The following is a 24,078-nucleotide window of genomic DNA, read 5'->3' as shown; positions in this document are numbered from 1 at the left end:
GAGATCAGGTTTTTCTCAAGGTATCTCCATGGAAGAAGGTATTGAGATTTGGACGTAAGGGTAAATTGAGTCCGCGATTTATTGGGTCGTATCGTATTTTGAAGAAAGTTGGACCTGTTGCTTATCAGCTTGAGTTGCCTCCCTAGCTCAGTCGTATTCATGATGTTTTTCATGTGTCTATGTTGAGGCGATATCGTCCAGACCAGGATCACATCATTCAGGTTGACGAGGTAGAGTTGAGACCTGATTTGTCATATGAGGAGGAGCCTGTTCAGGTTTTAGAGATGGAGGAACGAGTTCTTCGGAATAGGCGTATTCCAATGGTCAAAGTTCAATGGAGTAATCGTAGTCCCTCAGAAGCTACTTGGGAGACATTGGAGTCAATAGAGGTTCAATTTCCGCATCCATTTTCATAAGGCAAATTTCGAGAACGAAATTTCTTGTAGAGGGGGAGAATTGTAACAACCCGGAAAATGGAAAAAATATATAATTGTAATTTGAGGTTTTAATTAAGTTAATTGGTGAAATTTGAGGATTTAATTGGAAGTTTTTAAAACTTGTAGCCTATTTTAAAAAGTGGAGGAATTTCAGTGACCAATCACTGAATATTTCCAAGGAGTGTCGACAGATTTTTTTTCTTATATGCGTGCAAATTGATTTTGGTTTCATACCAGAACAATTTGCTAAGTTTTTACCCCCACAAATCTCAACTTCCAACCTCGATTCCGACGCCGTTTGACTTTCGATCGTCGTTTTGAAACCACCATCGTGTTCATCATCGAGCAAGGTACAAACCCTTCAAATTAATTGAAGCGAAACGCAGCCAAACGTCGTGAATTTTAAGTAAAAGTCTCGACGTTTTTTTTAGCTCAATCGCCGAGAAAATCTTAAATTCATCGTCGATCGTTGCTCCATTTACGACACCTCCTGCACCATCGTGTTCCTTGTGCCGTTCCGAGTCCACCGGTGATATCCTCGGTCTCCGTCGACGGCGGCAAGTGGGGATGTGAAGCGGTCAAAGTTTCCGATTTGATGAAATCGAGCTCTCCGCCGTTCAAAAATTTGTTCCGATCTTTGTAAGTATCTCGAAATCGCTCAAAATAATTTTTAGAAAATTTTCCGTGAATGTTACGCAGCCAGAAGACACCTTACGCGCTGCCACTACGCGTGGGGAAGGTCGAAATGACCAGTTTAACCGGTTCCGACCCGACACGTTGACCGACCCGACCCGTTGACCGTTGATCGGGTGACATTTTAGGAATTAATTCGAAATGGGTGCTATTTTGAGAAATTAATTTGAAAAGGTGATATTTTGGGAATTTAATTGAAAAAGTGCTATATTGGGAATTTAATTTGAAAAAGGTGCCATTTTGAGAATTTAATTCGAAAAAGGTGCTATTTTAGTAATTATTTTAAAAAGGGTGCTATTTTTGTAAAATGGTTGACAGTTTGTTGACCTCCTTTGACCATAACTTCATTAAACAACCGTTAATCTTTTCTGAGAATATCTATCCTGACATTTTTCGACGTCCCGAATCCGTTTTTGGGGTCGGTTTCACAAAATTCAAAACCGAAAGTCTCTGAATCGTTAGTTAAACCCGTTGACTTTGATTTTGACCAAGAATTCAAATTTTAGGAAAGTCATACTTTATGTTTTTCGACATCCTAAATCTGATTCCAAAGTCTGTTTTGCCAAATTCTTACCCGAAATTCCCGAATCGAGCTTGTAAACCCAAAAGGCTTAATATTTTAATATTTTGATTATTTAATTGAGATTTGGTTAAGGAATTGATTCAATAAAAATATTTTATGGAAGTACTCGTGTTTCACCTGAGCAAGGATCATTTAGGTTCGGTGTTGTCCGTTCAATAGATCAGCCTGAACCGCGTACTACGAGAATTACCCGTAGGTTTCCGTATATTATTTAAATAATATTTAGATTATTTATATTAGGTTTCCAATAAGGATTTTTCCAATTCGTAAGATCTAGTGCTGCAGCAAAGCGTGATCGACAAAACCAGTAATAGGCTTCCCTATCTGATTTCTCAGCCTGTTATAGGTGTGTTTCCTGATAGTGTTATATTATTGTTTTAAAGTATATAAATATCTGAATACTGTGTATCTGATTTCTGATTTACTGTATATTTCTGATATGATTTCTAGTTACGGTATTTTATACCGTTTTCTAAATACTGATTACCCAATATCTGAATTACTATACATTATTGGTTTGATTTTTGATTTATGTATTTCTGTTTATGGTTTTCAAGCTTGAAACATTCTTATGTTTTTAAAGAATTATCCATTGTTTTACGCGCATACATTCATGTTCATTACTATCATTGGGGGGAATATTATTGGAGGAAGATTATCTGCAGGCTCCTCGGCTGTGTGCTCAGGGCCTTACTGGTTGTGCAGGGTGTATGGTTCTGGGGAACCTACACAAACAGATTGTGAAAGGATGGGGGTAGTGTTCATGTTTTCAAAACATATTTCATAAACAAATTTTATTAAAATATTTTGTTAATATGTTTTTTATACACTGTATGGAGCACACTGAGCTTTTTAGCTCATTCTGTAGTTTTTATCTTTTTCAGATAACAGCAGACCGTAAGCTAGCAGATTTGGCATCAAGGGAGATCAACTACTTATTTTGTACGAACATATATCTCTATATGTTTTCAGTTGTATCCGGTGACATGTATTTGCTATCGTTTTGGATATATCTGTATTATTAAAATTTTGGTTTGTATTAATATAATGTATTGTAAGATAAAAAAAACCTCTGAATGGGATATGTGACCACTTAGGTTTGGGTCTAACTTACAGATCGGGTCTAGGGGGCTACAGCTGTAATGGGCCTCGGGGTGTTTGGTATTGGGTACGTAAACAAAGAAAAAATATAGCATAAATATATGTACCCTTATTATAATAATAAAATATAAAATATAAATGAGATTGGACGAAAATTAGTATCTACAGATACTAAGAATACAATTGTAAAATTAGTTGAGCACCTGTGGAACCCAAATAAGGTGGCTCTTTGGAAGGAGAGGTCGTTGACGTGGCGCCTCGGTAGTGTCTGATTTCGAAATCGGATTCAATGTGTACCACCTCGTACTGCAGTGATTCGATTGCCCGGTAGAGCACCAACAAACATTGCAGGTTTATCACCGTGATCGAAACTCTCGCCATTTTTTACTTCTGTTTTCAGTTTTTCCCTGATTGGTTGAGTAAGACGTTAAGTATTTAAAGTGGGAGAAAAAGATATGGTAATAATAGGGGTGTGTCGTGGATTTACCGCTTTGTCCCTCATTGGTCAGTTGACACGTTTATGAACACTGCGTGGGTAACTGTTTCCCTCCTAGAGTGATGTATATTATTATTAGGGTGCGTTTGGTTCATGGAATGTAGCATTACCTTCGGGAATAGGATTACCAGAATGTAATATTACCAAACACATTATTGAGAATGTTGTGTTTGGTTCGTTTAGCAGGAATGTAAGATTACAGTGTTTGGTTAAAGGAATAAAAGATTATTGGAATGTATATTTTACTGAATTGTTCTTATTATATATATGTCTTTTTAACAAGTTGAATTGTAAATATTCAAATGAAAATATTTGTATAAAAGATCATAGAAAATTATATAATTTTACTATTTTTAATTTATATATTTTATTTAAAAATTTTAAATTCATAAAATTTATATAATTTTTCACAAAATTTAAAAGATAAATAGGTTTAATGAAAGGGTTTAATTTTATTTTAACCCCTGAAATTCATATAAAATTCTAATTATGGATTTTTTTATAAATCTAAAATAATTTAAGGATAAATTTGCAATTTAACCTTCGTAGAATTTTTTTTATTCAACGACAGAAGAATGATATTTTTGAAAAAAATATGTTAAGGGCATTTTAGTCCAAAATGCCGAGAATGTAACAATACCTAAGGGATTGGGGGGAATCACATTCCCGGTAATAAGCCCCCAAAATACCACTATTAGGAATGACTTATTACCGGGGGTTGGGAATCCTTGCAATCCAAACGGGGGAATCACATTCCGGAAAAAAAGATTTTATCCAGTCAAGGAGAAATAGATGGATTATACTTGTAAAGCCTCTCCTTTGTTTGCTTCTACTTTTGTAGGTTTGAGCTGACACTGCTATATGAAATCAACTTGTTAGTCAATATGTTTCTTTTGCTACTATACAATCCTTGTAATTCTTACTATCTTGAGGTTGAGGTTGATGGTAGTTATTTAATTACACTTGTTGATTTATGCAAATACTGTCTGCAGCATATTATTATCATGGTTTGATCCTTGATGAGGGAAAAATAGTGAAATCTCATGGTATGGTTGTAGCTGCTCTCCAAGCCGCTGATGAATATTTCAAAGAAAGTAAGTGTAACCCCCTCAGACTGATACATATAACCCGATCCGATATGGGGTGTCACATTAGGGCCACCGGAGCGACCCACTGTAAAAATAGCGGAAAATTTAAAACTTTTTATCAAAACATGTAAACTCATAAAATCATTAATCAGTATGAAGAAATTAAACAGATTTTCAGACTCAAATATAAAACAAAATACAATTACATGCCCCCTAATCACATGTACCATACTCTACAAACAAAGCCGAAAGAACTCCTTTACTGAAGTCGATAGCTGCACTGGTACAATTCTTTTAACCTGCAATGGTGAGTAATAGAGTGAGCTTCAGAAATCTCAGTAATACATAACTACTAGATGATGCTGAAGAACGTGCAGATACAAATAAACGTATTTTTCCTTATTGGTTCAGATATTTACAGATTTTCTTTGGCTAGGCTGAGGTCTAATTGATATTTCAGGTAGTAACAGATAATATTCAATTCAGATGGAAATATTTCAGATATATAGGTTCAGGAGATCAGAATAGGTTATCTAGTGTGTTCCCGTAAAACCAGTAAAAAAGATACAGATCTTTTAAAACATATATATATATATATATATATTTAAAACATGAACATTACTCACATCCGTTCACATCATAAATGTATAGGTTCCCCAAAACCATACACCCAACTGCACATGCCATTTAGACCCTGAGCACAAAGCCGATGAGTCTGCAGATAATCTTCCTCCAACAATAAACCACCCAGATAAAACATTCCTGCGTCGGTAAACAGAGATATCAGAAATCAAAACAAAATTTAGATCAGATATCATAACAGAATCCAGATCGGATATCAGAACAGAATTCAGGTAATTTATCAGAACAGAATTCAAGTCGAAAATCATATAAAATATTTATATGATTAGGGAGCACACCAGAGTTTACAGATATTATTCAGAGGTACTGGAAAATCTTATCAAGCAGAAAAACACAGATCTTCAGTATGTCAATAGAATGTTGGAATTTAGAATTACTATTGGAAGATATCAATAACTGATGGAATCATCAATTATTCAAAAATGAAACTTGAGCTGATAGGGAAGAAATGAAGTTTCAAGATATTTACAGTATATGTCGATTGATTTCATTATCAAACAACTCTAGATGAATATCTCTCAGAATTAATGCTCATCGATTGGTAAATACATTATCCTTCCAGGGTATTTACTTTTTAACACCAAAAATTCTTATCCATAGATTATCTTCGGAATCATCGCTGAATAGATCTTAAGGAAACTAAAATATATTTCAATGCTCTTTATTTCATTTCCACGCTTCCACGATATCATGAAATGCTGACGTGCTTGATTGGTAGTACATGTCCCATAAGAACATTACATCATGTATGTTCATTAACGTTTCCATACCCATTCAAATCACTTATTTAATCCTCATTCCTTGATGTTACTTAATTTATTTAGTAGTCAAGTGTATCCCAGTTACTTCAGAGTTTTTCAGAGTAATTCGGACGTTTATAAATTTTGGATAAGTATTGTACTTCCGTTTAGTTTAATTTGGTCTTCTTGATTGATTTGTCTAACGAATATCCACTTCTGAGTACCGAATGCGATCCAAAGTTGAGCTGAGCTGGTTACTTCCAAAATTATCATCAATCCAAACTTAATAAGACGAACCAACATTCAAGTGATACTTATATCATTCAGATAATGATATAGCACTAGCATTGGTTGACCACTTAAGATGTGTTCTATAACTTTTAAGAGCAGTACAACATTCGTGTTTATTTGGATTTCTAAATTAGTCCAAGACATTTACTTATTCTAGGTCATAAGGGTATTTTGGTCATTTTGGTGCTCAGTTATATTCCATTCATTTCAGAGCTCGAGGATATCCAATCATTCCTGAGCTTGGTGATATTCTTGGTCATTTGCATTCTAAGGGTATTCTGGTCATTTTACAGATCCAGTGTATTACAATCATTTCCTTACGTCCGATCTTATTATTGAATTCAAACTTATCACTTATTTCAGTCATTTTGAACAGTTCTGTCAAAAGAACACCCTCGATAAATTGTTCTTCAGGTTTTTACTCATAACTCGGATATTTTAGGGTTAAGTGCCTTCTCATATTTTACAAACGAAATATCATGAATTTTTCTGTACAAAGACAGAATCTTAAAAATTAAATACATACTTAATCGAGTTAAGTACGAATCCTCAAAGTACTTTTTTATTCAGGGTCAACTCAGACTATTTTACCTCTCAAGGGCATTTTCATAATTTCTCCAGATAATTTCGGTATTAACTCTTAACCAAATAATATAATTTAGAGATCCTATGATTAATTGATTTCCCGAACATTCTCTGATCTTGAAATGATTCCCTTAACAGACTCTTAGATTCTTGCTCAAATTCTCTTGGGTTAAAAATCGGTTATCTATATTTTCTAAGCAAAACTAACATTTCTTATGCACATCAGTAGTTTCATCATATCAATATGTCTTTAAAACCTCTTATCCAACTTCCATAGTCAATTCTTGTCTTTTTATAACATAAGGGTGTTTTCGTAATTTTACCCTACTAGAGAATTCTCATAATTTCTCATCCAAGTACCTTTAACGTTTAAACTTTGATGAAATAAATTATAAGTTATAGATCCATGTTGATTTCTTTATCACTGAGCACAGAACTTGTAATTTAATTCTAATAATCCCTCAATTTCTTATAAAAGTCATCTGAACCATAATCAATTACTGAACCTTTTTACCGTATTCAGATCGAGTGTAGAAATTAATTAACTACATAAATGACACCAACATTATCTTAATCATGCATTTACCAATATTCACATGTTCCATAAAGCATAAAGAGGTCGTAAAGTATTACCTCGATTTCCGTGCCATACTGATCGACCATATAAATTATATTCAAACGCCTTTGATCTTTAATTCAACTTCCAATATTTCCTCGGATCCATATCAACAGAAATTACATCAAAAACAAAGCTTAATTCCGAAAAACAGATCGAATCGGGTGATAAATCAGTCAAAAACAACTTACTGGGTTCGAGTTTGGCGAAACGGACCCCAAAAGTAGATTCAAAACGTCGAAAACATAAAATATGACTTTTCGAACATTTTAACTTTTCGGTCAAAGTCAATGGGTTTGACTGGCAATTTCGAGGCCTTCGGGTCCGAATTTTGAAAAACGGACTGCGGAATTGGACTGAAAACATCAGGATAGGTATACCCGATCAAAGTCAAAGGTCGTTCAACACCAGTCAATGCCGGTCAATGTTCTGGTCAACAGTGGTCAACATCGGTCAACGGTCAACAGTCGATTGTTTTACACAAATATCACCCTTACATAAATTAATTACAAAATTAGCCACTTTCTACAAATATTTACAAAACTAACACCCGAATTTTACACAAATATCACCCTAACAGAAATTAATTACAAAATTAACACCCGCTACGCTCAGTGGTGGCGCATGAACAGTGATACAGTGTCGAAAAATTCCTGAAAAAATTCCTAATAATTATTTTAAGGCATTTTGAGACACTTATCGAGCTCGGTTCACAATTTTGAATGGCGGAGAGCTCGATTCCGAAACATCGAAAACTTTGACTTTCTCACCCCTCTACGCGCCGGCGACGACGGAGAAACGGAGGACACTGGCGGACTCGGAACGATGCAAGAAACACGATGGTATGGGAGGTGTTGAAAACGGATGGTCGGATCGTCGTGAATCGACGAAAAACCAACTGAAATCGAGTTAATATCGACGATACTTCCGACTGAAATTAATGATGAACGACGACGATTCACAACGAAATGTTTGAGGGGTTTTGTTCATCGGTCGACAACGAACACGATAGTGGTTTTGGTTCGTCGATCGGTGGTTTTGGTTCGTCGATCGGAAGTCAGACGGTGATTAGATCGAAGTTCAAAGAGGGGTTGACGGGAGAGAGAAACTCGGAAGAATATGCAGAAACAATCGAGGAAGGGGTTTATAATTCATCCCATAAAAAATGGGTAAACCATGAGTTTAGTCACTGAATTTCCTGTATTTCTTAAAATGGTTTGTAAGCTTTGAAATTTTACAATTTAATCCTCAATTTCTTCCAAAATACCAATTAAATTCACCACTTTATAATTTCTAAAATTTAGCCCATAAATTGGGGTGTTACAGTAAGGGGGCTTGTGAGGCGTTTAATGCAGCTCATCCTTTATCCAGGTAAGTTATATTGAATCATTTCTGGATTTACATTTTTGCTTCCATTCACCCTTTAGCTTTTGGGTGGCCAATTGGCCTTTTGTGGTATGACATTTACCCAGTGGCCACATACTCGGTTCACATAATAGAATGGTTAGTGGAGTAGAATAGTTATTATATAAATTTTGGTTCATTGGAAAGAGATATGGGAATATTATATTAATAAATTATGTTTGGTTAGTTCAACAAATAGGGTATTAGTGAATGTAAAAGATCAATTATTTAGCCTTGCATAAAATCAATAATAATTTCTGATTTACTCATAATTAATTCCATAATAATATTTCATATAATTGCATTTTATTGCTGATTTTTCTTTAAGAAATCTTTTCTCCATTTTTGTTTTTTCATTTTATTGGCCGGCCAAATCTTGTTTCAGGCAGCCAGATCATGCCATGGGGGCACCAGCACCCTGTACAGCTAGATTGCTCTGTGCTTCAGATTGGTACTTCTGGCAAACTTTTCGTCACTTTAAAGTTTAACCTGAAAATCTCATTCTCTGGAGGTGTTGATGGTGCCAATGAAATTTTCTGGTGAAAATTCTCTCTAAGGGAGAAAGTAGGACCTAATTGAAAAAAAATATAGAACTGTATTATAGCAATTATCTCTAAATATATAGAAGAATATTATTCTATTACCCTGGGTCGGAGTTTTTTACCCTAAATCCAAACCCAACCCGAATTTATTTCTTTTTTTCTTTTTAAAACATGACCCTATCAGGTGGGAACCCGTCGGATTGGGGTCAAATTGCCATCCCTAGCCGAAAGATATGGCCTTGGTAATTCTTACTTTTCCCAAGATTGGTAGAACTAGTAAATGTCTTTAGTTGACTAGAATTATGTTAATGAATCAAACGTTGATAGGTTTCAGTAGTCTTACTGGATTATGACTTTACACTGATATCTAGATAAGTTCCTATAATTTTATTAAACTCGAATAATCTTTTAATCTTTAGTTTGTACCTGAAAAAACCCCTTAAAATAATCAAAAGTTCATTTGCAATATGGGCTTATTTGGATACAAATCAATGGATCAAGGTTATTTTTGGTACACATTAAATGATAAGGGTGTATGTAAGTCCAATAATGACTTATTTGAGAAAAATGAAATAGTTTAATGGCCTTCTTGGTATTTTAGTCTTTATTTTTTTTTTAAATTAGTCAATGCCTTGTAATAAACTCTTATATTTTTCATTATTTATACTCATTTATAGTTGCACTCAGAGACAAATATCTCCCATCTAATTTCATTATAATTTATTACGTAACTGAGATTTATGATTTATCTGATCCGAGAACCTTGGGGTAGCCTGTCGTCATTGATTTCAAGTTGCGCTTTAATGTACTTCATCTAGATTTCAAGTCTAATTTTTTTCCCTGGGCATTTTTTAGTAGAACTCTGTCTTAGACCTTCTGATTTGGCTGAACTGGGTTGCCTAGTGCTTAGAATCTGGGTTTGTGTTGAAAATGTATTGAAGCATTAATTGAAAGCATGATGGTGTTGTCAGATAATAAGATTTTGCTACATATGTGAGACTAGTGTGGTGAACTGATGTATGCCAACATGATTTTCATGTTTCATATATACTCGATTCGTTTGGACCAGAACTCTATTTTTGCTTTGTACTTGCAAACCTTGCCTTTTCTTCTAGTAAGTCGAGTTTTCCCGACAGCACATTATGTTTCTACTAGCAGCAGATTATACTAGCTTGTAGTTTATTTGCTAAAGGTATCTTGATGGTTGGTGCAGAAACCCACCTCTTTGGGGAACCATGAAGCATCTATTTGAGAAAATTCCGAAAGACACTTCTAGCATGGTGCGGATAAACCGTGACCTCTACTCTTATGATAAGTGTAGGGTTTCTTATTACACATTTGACAGCAATTATTTTACTTAATAAACAAAATACAATAACCTCGGTGTTGGTATTGTTATTCAGAATCATGGAGACGGCTCCAACGTTGCCGGATTTTGCTATAGCATTGAAACCCGATGAATATCAGCTGCCTCCAGGTGACCCCTCCTGGAACGAGAATGTACAGTTGAGCCACATTGGTATCAACCAGGTAAACCCTGATGAAAGATAAAAATGGATACTCATTTAGAGATGCAGAGATGAATTAAAGGGACGGTTCAGCCGCAAAATATAAGAGACTCATATTAGATATGCTGAACTTGAAGGTGAACTTCTTCAATTGTTATTGTTTTTGTAGTAGCTGAGGTCCATCCATGCTCTTATAGCTTTGCTTTTTCTTATTTGCTTCATTTTTTCTCCCCCACAAATAAAATGTGTTGTAAAGTATCAAGGCATTCTTCAAGCACCTAAATTGACGGATTGCTGAAGAGCTAATGTTCTGTCCATGCCCATGTATTCATGTATACATTATAACTTTTTTTTATCATATTGTTTTTGTAATTGTGACAAAATTGATTGATCAAAATTTCGACTCGAATTTGACTATGGTCCTTAACTAACATTAGAAACTCGTGAATAATTGGAAAAAATTTATTTCAAAAAGTATTTTAAATTAAATTATTAATAATAAATAATTCGTGAATAATTGAAAAAAATATTTGTTTTAAATTATATTATTAATAATATTAATATTTATATGTTATTGTTTTTTAATACAATGCGCCTTACGTTGCTTTTTTTTTAAAATGCAATATAAAAATTTTATGTACTTAAAATTTAAGTTTCCAAAATTGAATAAAAAACGAACTTAAAACTTGAATCAAACTCAGACTAAGTTTGATTGAAGTAAATATTTTGAGTACAAAATTTTCAAATTTAAGTTGAGCTAACTTTAAACTTAAGTTTTTGAGTCAAGTCACAGCCTAGTGTAAACGGCGAAGCATTAAAGGTACTAGTGGAGTACAAGGAAACGTTCTCTACTTACTGCACCTTTTTTATTACTGTCATTACACTGCGTACAAAAAATAAAAAAAATAAAAACTCAAGAAGAAAAAGAAAACAAAGAACAGACATTCACGGATCCATAAGGACCAAATTAAGTAGCTAGTTACAGGTACAACTACAAACATTGATTAGTAATCTTCCGGAGCCAAGGGCTGGTGCGTTTGATGCGCAGGCTCGATAGCCGGGATGATCATGTACTCGTACACGAGACCGCCTAAACCACCACCTATCAATGGACCAACCCAATAGATCCTGTGATTGTTCCACCTCCAAGCCACCAAGGCCGGACCAAATGCCCTGGCCGGATTCATGGCTCCTCCGTCTAATGGCCCGCCTACTAAGATGTTGGCCGCCACTATTAGCCCTATAGCCAACGGTGCTATTGTCCCCATGCTCCCTGTCTTCGGATCAACCGCTGCTCCGAAAACTGTGTACACCAATCCGAATGTCATCACTATCTCTAGTATCATGCAACGCAGCTCTCCAATTCCGTACGCCACCATGAACCCCGCCGGTCGCTAAAACCAAAAGCAATGCAATTGTGTGAATTTGTTACTTGATCACATAGGTCATATACATACGAGGACTCGCGTTGGACAAATGTTAGATTTTATGTTAAAATGATGAACTGCAATATTAAATAAACTACGTATTTAGTTATTAATATGTTCTCGTGGTTCTATTTTAATCACTCGTGATTCTATTTTAATGATGGAACTATTTTTTAGATCATATTTAATATTTCATTTTAATTATATTTTGATTACTTACTGTTAAAAAATTAAAGATGATATGTCATTAAAGATAATATTGACATATCATCGTTATAAAAAAGTAAAAAAATTACTATATCAACAATTCTATTTATTTTTTAAAATTGTGAAATCAAAATGAAATCAAAACATATCGTTAGAAAAAAATTAATGACCAAATCGAAACTGTGAAAATAAGTGGTGACTAAATATGTAAATTAAGGATTAATTTATAAAATATTAAGAGATTAAAACGGCTTCCTTGCTCATGTAGATTATAAAGCTGTTTTTTCAAGGTGAAAGACATATAGAAGTCTAGTCTTGGAGTCAAGAACTGAAAACTCCTTGCACTCTTGGAATCTTTCGAAGGTTAAAGACGTATAGTAGTCTAGTCTTGGAGTCTTCAACTGAAGTGCAATGGAATCTTCTGAAGGTTAAAAACGTATAGTAGTCTAGTCTTAGAGTCTTCAACTGAAGACTCCTTGCACTCTTGGAATATTCCGAAGGTACCATAGTAGTTGATCTAGTCTAAGAATAATACTCGAAATGGATAATTTTGATAAAAAAAATTTAAAGGCACTAATTTAATATTTTATCTTAGTGAAAAGATATTATTAATAAAAAATAAAGAAAATATCTTAAATTTTTATATAAAAATTTAAAACTTTTTAAAGAGCGACGGTGAATACGATCCATCCGAGAATCTATACTTTGTCGGATGCATGCATGAATGGCTATATATATAACATTCCGGCGGTGAGTCGGAGCAAGAGACAAGCCACGATAGCACCCAAGAGCTAAGCAACCCAGTAGTAAAGTGCACGGATGACAGATATCCTTCCTCCGAGCAAGGCTCCGAAGGTGACGGCGGGATTCACATGACCACCTGATACATTCATACTGGATGCCACAGCAGCAAACAATGCTAACCCATGCGCAAGTGCTACCATCACCAGTCTTGCAGGCGTATCAGTCGTATGACCCTTTTACATCTTGTCTGCAACCGGTTTTAAACAAGCATAAACATCAATCAAAACCCATTAGAAGGAATTACGTAGATGAGATGAAGGGTGTTGATAATACTCAAATTAGGTTATCCACTAGTATTAGAAATATGTTAAATTAGGTTATCCCACTAGTATTAGAAATGACGATTTTGCCCTCACTATTTAGCCTATAAATAGTGAGCAATTTCATTCATTTTGATATATCCCAAGCAAACATTTGCTTTGAAACACTCCTCTCTTTTGAGTGTTGTTTGAGTTGAGAGAAGAGCAATACCACCAAGTTCACTCCAGTTTTCAAGTATACGAATTCTTGGAGAGCCGTGTTAACCTCAGGGGGGTGTTCGTCCATTGTAGCGATTACACACATCGGGGCGAATTTGCTTCTAAGGCAGTGGATTACCACGACACGGTTATCATTCTGATTGATTATTTTATTTAATATTTAACAGTAAGTACTAACGCCTCGTTTTCCAGTAGTCTATTTTACTAACAATTTAGAAGCAAATTCGAACTGCTACAAGATATTTGTAAAAGAAACGATGAAACCACATGTTGGATTCTAATGTGTAAGTCTGAATTCAAATGTTGGTTCAACCTTGCATCAAAGAGGTACGTAATATTTTTATACAGAATATTATTCTCATGGTAAATTACAATCGTACAACTAAGAATTGGTTTGCTTTGACAAGTGTAAATGTTTATTTACATTTAATACGATGAAATGGCTTATTAACAGTCAGCAACTGCCACTATAAGAACTTCAATGTAAATGCTTTATGTTTATAAATGCTCTAATTAGTCGGCAAGCATTAATAGTGGAAAGTTTAATAGATTTTTGATAACTGACTGTTTTAGAAGGGAAAGAATTCAATGGTGAATTGAATTATTATTATTATATGGTAGCTTTAATATTGTGTTACAAGCATTATTGTAACACTTTTTAAAGCAATAAGAACTTTAATGTTTTATAAGCATTGATATGATTGCTTAAAGGTGGAAGATGACTTCATCTTGTAACACTTTTTAGAGCACTAATTGCACACTAATTATGATGTTACAAAAATTAATCAAACATCTAGAAATGATTATAATTCTTGCATTTATGGGCTTTCAATGTGGAATAATGCATGAATTGAAAATGACATGAAGAACAGTGATTTGTTTTATGCTTTATTAAAATAAAATGATGAGAGAAACATTTAAATTAATGTGCATCAAGAAATGTTATAAAATGTTGTGTATTATAACATTAAATGATTAATGCATAGAAACATTTAAACATGAATTAAGGTTATGCATGATTAATTCAATTTAAATGCAATAAAGTTGTGTATTAAAAGTTTACATGAAATTTACGTGAAAACATTTACCGTTGGCAGTTTCATGACATTTAATTTTATACATGAATGTTGATTATAGCCATTATATGATCTAAATGTTTCAAGTTTCAATAGTAGGTTGAACGATTTATTAAATAGCTATATAAATGTTAGTATTTTTTTAAACGTTCAATTTTGAAACTTGCATGCTATAATCAAATGTGACAAGACTACAATGTTATGAACATTAATATTTCGGTATGAGAGATAATGCATGTATGATATTTGGTTCATGTGAAGATGAGTAACTATTTATTTCCATGTGGGGGTAAGATTATTCAGTTTTGAATAGTAAGTTGAAAATAAATGTCAACTCTCTTGTCGTACTAATAATTTCTTTTGAGAAATTTATAAACACAACAGAACGGTTGCAATTTTGGAGAATCATGAAGATGATGATGTTGAACGAGAAGATTCATCAAACTGAATAGTTGTTAATTTCGATTTGATTTCCACTGAATAGTTGTTAATTTCGATTTGATTTCCACAATCTCTTGAAGATAAGAAACCAAAATCCTAAAGATATGGATCTTATCACTATCAAATTATTGTTAGTAAATTAATTTCGTGATTAACCATGTATATTCTTCATTTGACTTCAGAAGATTCAAAAGAGATGATGGTTAAGATGAAGAGATTGTCACGATGGATTTTGGGATCATGCTGATTAAAAATGATGATGCAAAGGCTGAAGTAGCATGCATGGTGAGGATGAATAAGTCTATTTGGAAATTATGACTCTACCCGTGAGGTCAGATTATTTAGACTTGTTATCTGTTAATTCATGTTTTTTAAATACATGAATTAGATTGCATGAGCCTTTAAGACATTCTTTAAAACTTAGTGGATACTATGAAATGTGATAAAACCACCAGTGAAGACTAAGGTACTACTACTAAGGATAAGGTAGCAGTGGACGCCCGAAATATATATGCTTAATAAGATACTATTGTGATTAAAAGTATCAAGCATAATTCTTTAAGAAGTCTTAAGAAAGAGAAAATCTATAAATAATTTATTGGAAAGTAGTGTGATGAGTATGAAAGTGCATGTCTAGGATTGGTTCTGTGAAGACTTGGTACTAAAGCGTGCCAAGTGCACCACCTCTCTTTCATAGAAACCTACCTGGTGCATTGTTCATTACTATGCTCACTATTCCAATACTATGACAAGATAAAAACTCTTAAAACTTAGTGCAGAAGTTAAAATAGTGGAGATTAATTTGGTTGAGTGGAATACCAAGTTTTGGCATAGTAAATAAAATATATGATGATCTCTTTAAGGCTAATATGTTGAATATCGTGAATAAGAATATGATAGACACTATTTCTACTAAAAGTGTGTTGTAGCTATTAAATCTCTTTAAGTGATTTTCCTAAGTAGAGGAAAGAAAAGAGATTATCTATTTCATAATGGTTTATGCATTTTAATCTTAATGATTTGCAACTTCTAAAAACTTTGAGAATATAATTATGTGAAAACAAAACTTGAGTATGTTAAAATATAGTTTTATGGCTAAAACTCATAACAAACTTTACTCTAGTATGATTGAGTATTTGTTTACACATTGGTCAAGACACTTATGGATATCCTAAAATGTTAGAAATGTGGGGGTGTCATAAAATGTAGATTAAATGTATAAACTCAAATAGAAAATATTCTATCCACTTCTTCTAGTATTGCTGCTAGGTCTTCTCAAGAAATTGATTTCGAGCCTAGAAGAAGTAAAAGGCTATTTGGACCAATTTTTATCACTTCCTTTATTTCTGAGATAAATGATTTAGAATATCTTTCTGATCATATAGCTTAAATATTAATGAGGATCCTAAAAAGTCTATAAGATCTATCAATACTAGTTCTAGAAAAGCGCTATTGATGATGAACTAGAATCAGTAATGTCTAATCATACTTGGGAATTAGTTGACATGCCTAAAGGATTTAAACCAATATGTAGCAAATGAATCTTCTGGAAGAAAATGAGACCAGATGGTTTGATCCAGCGGTACAAGGCAAGGCTATTTGTCAAAAGGTTCACTCAAAAGTTTGTTTTAAACTACTTTGATTTTTACTCTCCCGTTATGAACATCTCAATGATCCATGCATTATTTGCACTAGCCTCCATTCATAAGTTGCGAGTGCATCAAATGAATGTTAAGACTGCATTTCTAAATGGAGATCTAGATGAGAAGATCTATATGGGAACAATGGTACAAGAAATTTCATAAAACTATACTTAGTTTTGGTTTTGTTGTGAATGGTTCGGATGCTTGTATGTATTCGAGGATGTTTGGTACTATTTGTGTCATCATAAGTTTTATATGTGATGACATGTTGATTTTCAGTTCTAACATTTAGTCCATTAACAAAACAAACAGTTTCTTCTCCACTAAATTTGAGATAACGGATTTGGGAGAAGTCAATGTAATCTTAGGAGTCAAAATTACCAAAACTGAAAAGGGATCTTTAGGTCAAGCACACTATCTTGAGAAAGTGTTAAAGAAATTTGACAGTTTTGATGTTGTCCATGTTCGAACCCTTGTGACCCTAGCATATATCTCTTTAAGAATAAAGGAAGTAGAGTTTCCCAAACTGAATATGCTAAATTAATCAGAAACTTGATGTTCTTAATGAGCTATACTCGGCCTGATATTGCTTATGTTGTGAGTAGACTGAGTATATATACTCATAATCCGAGTGGTGAACACTAGATTGCTCTTAGACGCTTACTTAAGTATCTTAAGGGTACTTTGGATTGAAAACTTGAGTTTGTTGGCTATCCTTCGGTACTGGAAGGATATTGTGATGCCAATTGGGTTTTTGATAATGATGAGGTAAGTTCTACGAGCGGGTATATTTTTACTTTAGGTGGAGCAGCAATCTCGTGGAAATCATCAAAGCAGACTTGTATTGCTCGTTTTACCATAGAGTCAGAGTTTATAGCTCTTGACCTAGCTGGAAAATAAGCCGAGTGGCTCAGAAGCTTGTTAGCATATATTTCGTTGTAGGGAAGATCGACTCCTCCAATTTCTTTGTTGTGTGATTCATAAGCTGCAATATGTGTGGCTAAGAACCAAGCTTACAATGGTAAGAAGAGACACATTCGCATAAGACATGAATCAGTTAGACACTTAATAAAGCATGGAGTGCTCTCTTTAGAGTATGTGAAGTCGAAAAGGAACCTAGCAGATCCTTGGGCCTAGATTCGTCGAGGGGGATGGGTCTAAAGCCCATTGGTTGAGGAATTCATGGTGGATATCCAACTTAGTTATCTAAGTTCCATGTGGTAAAACGAAACCATGGAAAGATTCATTGTGCACATTCCTACTGTATATCCCTATAATAAATAATGTGCATGCCCATGATGAGCTTAATTTGCTCTTAATAAATTCATAGCCCAAGCTTTGGGTGGTCTTAGTGAGAAAGACGATGAATTTATCGATTTTGGCTGAATATTTATTCTTAATAAGTTAATAACCCAGAGTTGAGTGGGTAGTTCTAATCATGAAGGACTAGATGAACTTACCGCTTGAGAGGATGAGTTTTATTAAACTCTTAATGAATTCATACTCAAGAGTTTGGGAGTTCTTAGTGAGAAGGACATCTAGAATGGGAGTTCCTAGTGAGAAGGACATATTGAATTCACCGAATTATGAGGTTAAATATTTATTCTTAATAACTTCTTATCCTAGAGTTTGGGTGGTTCATTAATAATGAACTTGAAGAAAGTCACCATACCCTTTGTGAGGTTAAGCTATTATAAAAGCTCTTAATTATTTCATATCCCTATTAAGAGTGATTTATGTCGAGATAAACTTGATGAAATAACCTACGTAAGTGAGAAGGATTAGCCACCTTCTATGAAAAACGTTGGGCCGTTTTTCTAGTACACTTATTAGAATCCTGAAGAAAGAGGGCTAAACATATATATGCTTTTGTATATACTCTTTGTAGACACATCGAGGACTTTGGTAGATGAAGGGGTTAGTTGTGTGTTATGAGTATACCCCCATCTTAGAAAGTTCAAGACTAGTTTCACTTATCTAAGAGAAGGATTGCTCATCATCACTATGTACTAGTTCCTTATAAGTTCACTAGTGCTTAAGCAACTAATCTCGCTATTGCTCTTCTCGTGTTTTAACTTCATTACTCTCATCTTTACAAAATAATTCTTTTGCATTAGTGGGGGAATGTTGATATTGCTCAAATTAGGCTATCCCACTAGTATTAAAAATATGCTAAATTAGGTTATCCCATTAGTATTGGAAATGACGATTTTTCCCTCACTATTTAGCCTATAAATAGTGAACAATTTCATTCATTTTGATATATCCCAAGCAAACATTTGCTTTGAAACACTCCTCTCTTTTGTGTCTTTGTTTGAGTTGAGAAAAGAGCAATACCACCAAGTTCACTCCAATTTTCGGGTGTACGAATTCTTGGAGAACCGTGTTAACCTCAGGGGGTTGTTCGTCCATTGTAGCGATTATACACATCGAGGCGAATTTGCTTCTAAGGCAGTGGATTACTACGACACAATTATCATTCTGATTGATTATTTTATTTAATATTTAACAGTGTAACACCCCAATTTAGGGGCTAAAATTAAGAAATTATAAGTGGTGAATTTAATTGGTATTTTTGGAATAAATTAGGGATTAAATTGTAAAATCATAAAGTTGGCATACCATTTTAAGAAGTACAAGAAGTTCAATGACTAAACCCATGATTTAACCATTTTTTATATATGATGAAATATAACTCCCCCCACCCGTGCTCAGTTTCCAAAATTACCCCATTTCCCTCTCCCGTTCACCCTACTTTGATCTCCGATCTACTCGCCGTCCGACCTCCGATCAACGAATCGAAACCACCACCATGTTCGTTGTCGACCGAGGAACAAAACCCCTCAAACCTTTCTTCATGAATCGTCGTTGTTCGTCGTTAATTTCAGTCGGAAGTATCGTCGGTAATAAATCGATTTCAGTTGGTTTTTCGTCGATTCACGACGATCCAATGATCCAATGATCCAAGTATCGGCGGCGGCGCGTGAGGAGGTGAAGCGATCAAAGTTTCCGATTTATTGAAATTGAGCTCTCCGCCATTCAAAATTGTGAACCGAGCTTGGTAAGTATCTTAAAATGCCTTAAAATAATTTTTAGAAATTTTTACGTGATTTATAGGCTGCCGGAAGTGGGCCCATGACCTCCGATCACGAATCGAAACCACCATTCGTTGTCGACCGAGGAACAAAACCCCTCAAACCTTTCTTCATGAATCGTCGTTGTTCGTCGTTAATTTCAGTCGGAAGTATCGTCGGTAATAAATCGATTTCAGTTGGTTTTTCGTCGATTCACGACGATCCAATGATCCAATGATCCAAGTATCGGCGGCGGCGCGTGAGGAGGTGAAGCGATCAAAGTTTCCGATTTATTGAGCTCTCCGCCATTCAAAATTGTGAACCGAGCTTGGTAAGTATCTTAAAATGCCTTAAAATAATTTTTAGAAATTTTTACGTGATTTATAGGCTGCCGGAAGTGGGCCCATGCGCCGCCACTGCGCGTGGGGAAGGAAAAAATGACTGTTTTGACCAGTTCTAACTCGACCCGACCCGTTGACCGTTGAACCTTGACAATTGACCGGTGTTGACCAAAACTTTGACTGGCTTTGACCGGGCATTAAACGACCTTTGACTTTGACCGAGTATACCTATCCTGATGTTTTTCGACGTTCCAAATCCGATTCCACAGTCTGTTTTTCAAAATTCAGACCCGAAGGCCTCAAAATTTCCAGTCAAACCCGTTGACTTTGATTTTGACCGAAAATTCCAAATTTTCGAAAAGTCATATTTTATGCTTTCGACGTCCTGAATCCGAATCTGAAGTCCGTTTCACCAAGTTCGAACCCGATAAGATGTTTTTCACTAATTTATCATCTGATTCGATCCGTTTATCTCAATTAAGCTCCGTTTTTATGTATTTTCTGTTGATATGCATCTGAAGAATTATTGGAAGTTGATTTCAAGATCGAGGGTATTCGAATGGAATTTAATGGTTGATCAGTATTGCACAGAAATCGAGGTAATACTTTTCTACCTCTTTATGCTTTATGAAACATGTTAGTATTGGTAAATGCATGAATGGAAATGTTTGGTCTAATATGTGTAATTAATGAAGTTCTACACACGATTTGAATACAGTAAAAATTTGGTAAATGAATATGGCTCAGATGACTGATATAAGAAATGGATGGATTGTTAGAATTAAATTATGAGTTCTATGATTAGTGATAAAGGTATTATCATGGATTTGTAGCATATAATCAAAAGTTAAATGTTAAAGGTACTTGGATGGGAAATTATGAGAATAGTTCGGTAGGGTAAAATTTCAAAAATACTCTAATGTTGTAGGATGACAAGAATTGTCCCTGGAAGTTGGTTAATAACTCTGAAAAGACATATTGATCTGGTAAAAATTATTGATGTGCATACGAAATGCTAGTTTTGCTTAGAAAATACGGATAATCAGTTTTTAACCCCAAGAGGGTTTTGGGCAAGAATCTAGAAGTCTGTTAAGGATTCATTTCAAGATCAGAGAATATTTGGAAAAGCAATTAATCATAGAATTTCTAAATTATATTATTTTCGTTAAGAGCTAATATCGAAACTATCTAGTTAAGAAATTATGAAAATGCCCTTGAGAGGTAAAATAGTCTGAGTTAACCCTGAATGAGAAAGTATTTTGAGGATTCGTACTTAACTCGATTAAGTACGGATTTGATTGTTAAGATCCTGACTTAGTGCAGGAAAATTCCTGATATTCCGTTTGTAAAATCTGAGAAGGCACTTGACTCGGAAATATTCGAGTTATGAGTAAATACCTGAAGAATAATTTGTCGGGGGTGTTCTGTTGTCAGAATTATTCGAAAGGACTGAAATAAATGATAAGTTTGAATTCAATAATAAGATCGGACGGAAGAAAATGATTGTAATACATTGGATCTATAAAATGACCAGAATACCCTGTAATGGAAATGACCCAAGAATATCACCAAGCAGGAATGATGGGATATCCTCAAGCTCTGTAATAATTGGGATAAAATTGAATACCAAAATGACTAAAATACCCTTATAGCCTAAACTAAGTAAATGTATTGGATTAATTAAGGAATCCAAATAAGCATAGGTGTTGGACTACCTTTAAAAGTAATGGAACACATTTTAAGTGAGTAGATCAACCCTAAAGATATATCAATACCTGAATGGCATAGATATTACTGAATACGTGTTTGTCTTCTCAAGTTTGGCTCGATGATAAATTTTGGAAGTATTCAGCTCAACTCAACTCTAGATCGCATTCAGTACTAAGAATTGGATGTTTGTTCGACAAATCAACCACAAAAACCAAATTAAATGAAACAAAAGTACAACATGTATATGAAATTCAGTAACGTTTGAATTAATCTGGAAAATCCTGAAGTAACTGGAATGTACTTAAATGCTAAATGAACTAAGTAACCTCAAGGACTGAGGATTAAGTAAGAGATTGGAATAAGTTTGGAAACTCGGATGAACTTATGTGATGTATCATCCCAATGGATTATGAACCATAAATCAAGTATGTCAGCATTTTCTGGTATAGTTGAAACATGGAAATGAAATAAAGACCATGAGAATATTTGTTAGTCTCCTTATGATCTGTTCAGTAATGACTCAGAAGATGATCCATGGATAAGAATATTTGGTATTAAAGAGTGAATAACCTGGAAGGTTAATGAATTGACAAGTTGATAAGTATTGGTTCTGGAAGCTATTCATCTGGAGTTGTTCGATAATTGGATTAATCGTCATAGATGGTAAAGATTCTGAATACCCTTCAGATTTCGTAGAGCTTCCGAAAATTATCCGAATAAGATGATCCTAATAAGTTATATTCTGAATAATTGATGATTCTGTCAGTTATTGAACTCTTCCAATAGTGATTCTAAATTCCAACATTCTATCGGTATATGAAAGATCCTTGTTTCTTCTGATATCTTTAAACTCTGGTGTGTTCCCTAAACATATAAATATTTTATCTGATTTCTGACTTGAATTATGTTCTGATACATGACTTCAATTCTGTTATGATTTCTAATCTGGATTCTGTTCTGATATCTGTTCTGAATTCTATTTTGATTTCTGATATCTCCGTTTAATGACGGAAAAATATTTTAATTGGGGGGCATTGTTGAAGGAAGTATTTCCGTAGGTTCCTCGGCTTTGTGCTTAGGGCCTTACAAGTTGTGTGGGTTGGGTGTATGGTTCTGGGGAACCTACACATTATGTTGTGTTGGGATTGGGGTATATATATATATATGTTTTAAAAAGATCTGAAAAGATATATGGTTTTTGGGAACACACTAGATAACCTATTCTGATCTCCTGAACCTAAACCTCTGAAATATTTCTCTGAACTGAAAGCTCATTGTCCGTTGCCACCTGAAATATCAGTAGGATCTCCGTTCAATATAAAGGTCAGCAAATGTATGGATCATTAAGAAAATATATGTTTATCTGTATCTGCACGTTCTTCAGCATCATCTGGTAGTTCTGTATTACTGAGCTTTCTGAAGCTCACTCTGTTACTCATCTTTTCAGGCTAAAATAATTGTACCAGTGTAGCTATCGACTTCAGTAAGGGAGTTCTTCTGGTGCTGTTTGCAGAGTACGGTACATGTGATTAGGGGGCATGTAATTGTATTTTGTTTTTATATACGAGTATAAAAATATGTTTTGTTTCTGCATAATGATAAATCATTTTATAAGTTACATGTTTTAATAAAAGTTTTAAATTTTCCGCTATTTTTATGGTGGGTCGCTCCGGTGGCCCTAATGTGACACTCCAGATCGGACCGGGTTACCCGCATCAGTCTAAGGGGGTTACAAACAGTCAGTACTAATGCCTCGTTTTACAGTAGTCTATTTTACCAACAAAGGGTACCGAAAGCAAGAATGGAGCCTTCGTCGGCGAAGACGAAGATGATAGTGACTAGGAATTCAGCCAAGGCGGCTCTCATGGAGTCGGGATGAGTGGCCTCCTCGGCCCTCTCTACTGCGTATCTACGAGTTGACATCTAAGACAAACAAGCTCTGCTGCTATGATTATTGAAAACACTGCCGAGAGATGAAGAGGAAAGCACTGCATGGGTGAGAAGTGGAACTTGATCATCTTAACCCATTAACCTTGACACCTACTTATCTATGCGTTGCCTTCTCACTAACTTTTTTTTGGCAATAATATTAAAATAGTCCTTAATATTTATTAAAATAAATATTTTTTCTTTTGAAGCATTTTTATTCT

General features: G+C 34.5%; 1 protein-coding gene and 1 pseudogene across 1 annotated transcript; one reads left to right on the top strand and one right to left on the bottom strand.

The window, feature by feature from the left end:
* The first annotated feature begins 4,283 nt into the window (after positions 1–4,283).
* On the top strand, positions 4,284–10,769 carry LOC120158822. Its single transcript, XM_039169565.1, has 4 exons — positions 4,284–4,408; positions 8,599–8,643; positions 10,432–10,533; positions 10,622–10,769. Exons 1-4 carry the CDS (start codon positions 4,284–4,286, stop codon positions 10,767–10,769), a joined length of 420 nt encoding a protein of 139 aa, XP_039025496.1.
* A 961-nt stretch (positions 10,770–11,730) lies between these two features.
* Positions 11,731–23,851, bottom strand: LOC120158559 (annotated as a pseudogene).
* Positions 23,852–24,078: the final 227 nt, after the last annotated feature.

The sequence above is a fragment of the Hibiscus syriacus genome, unplaced genomic scaffold (genome assembly GCF_006381635.1).
Source record: "Hibiscus syriacus cultivar Baekdansim isolate YM2019G1 unplaced genomic scaffold, ASM638163v2 tig00111330_pilon, whole genome shotgun sequence".
In the NCBI taxonomy this organism is placed as follows: Eukaryota; Viridiplantae; Streptophyta; class Magnoliopsida; order Malvales; family Malvaceae; genus Hibiscus; species Hibiscus syriacus.
The sequence above is the reverse complement of the archived record's forward strand: the minus strand, read 5'-3'. Positions and strand labels throughout refer to the sequence as shown.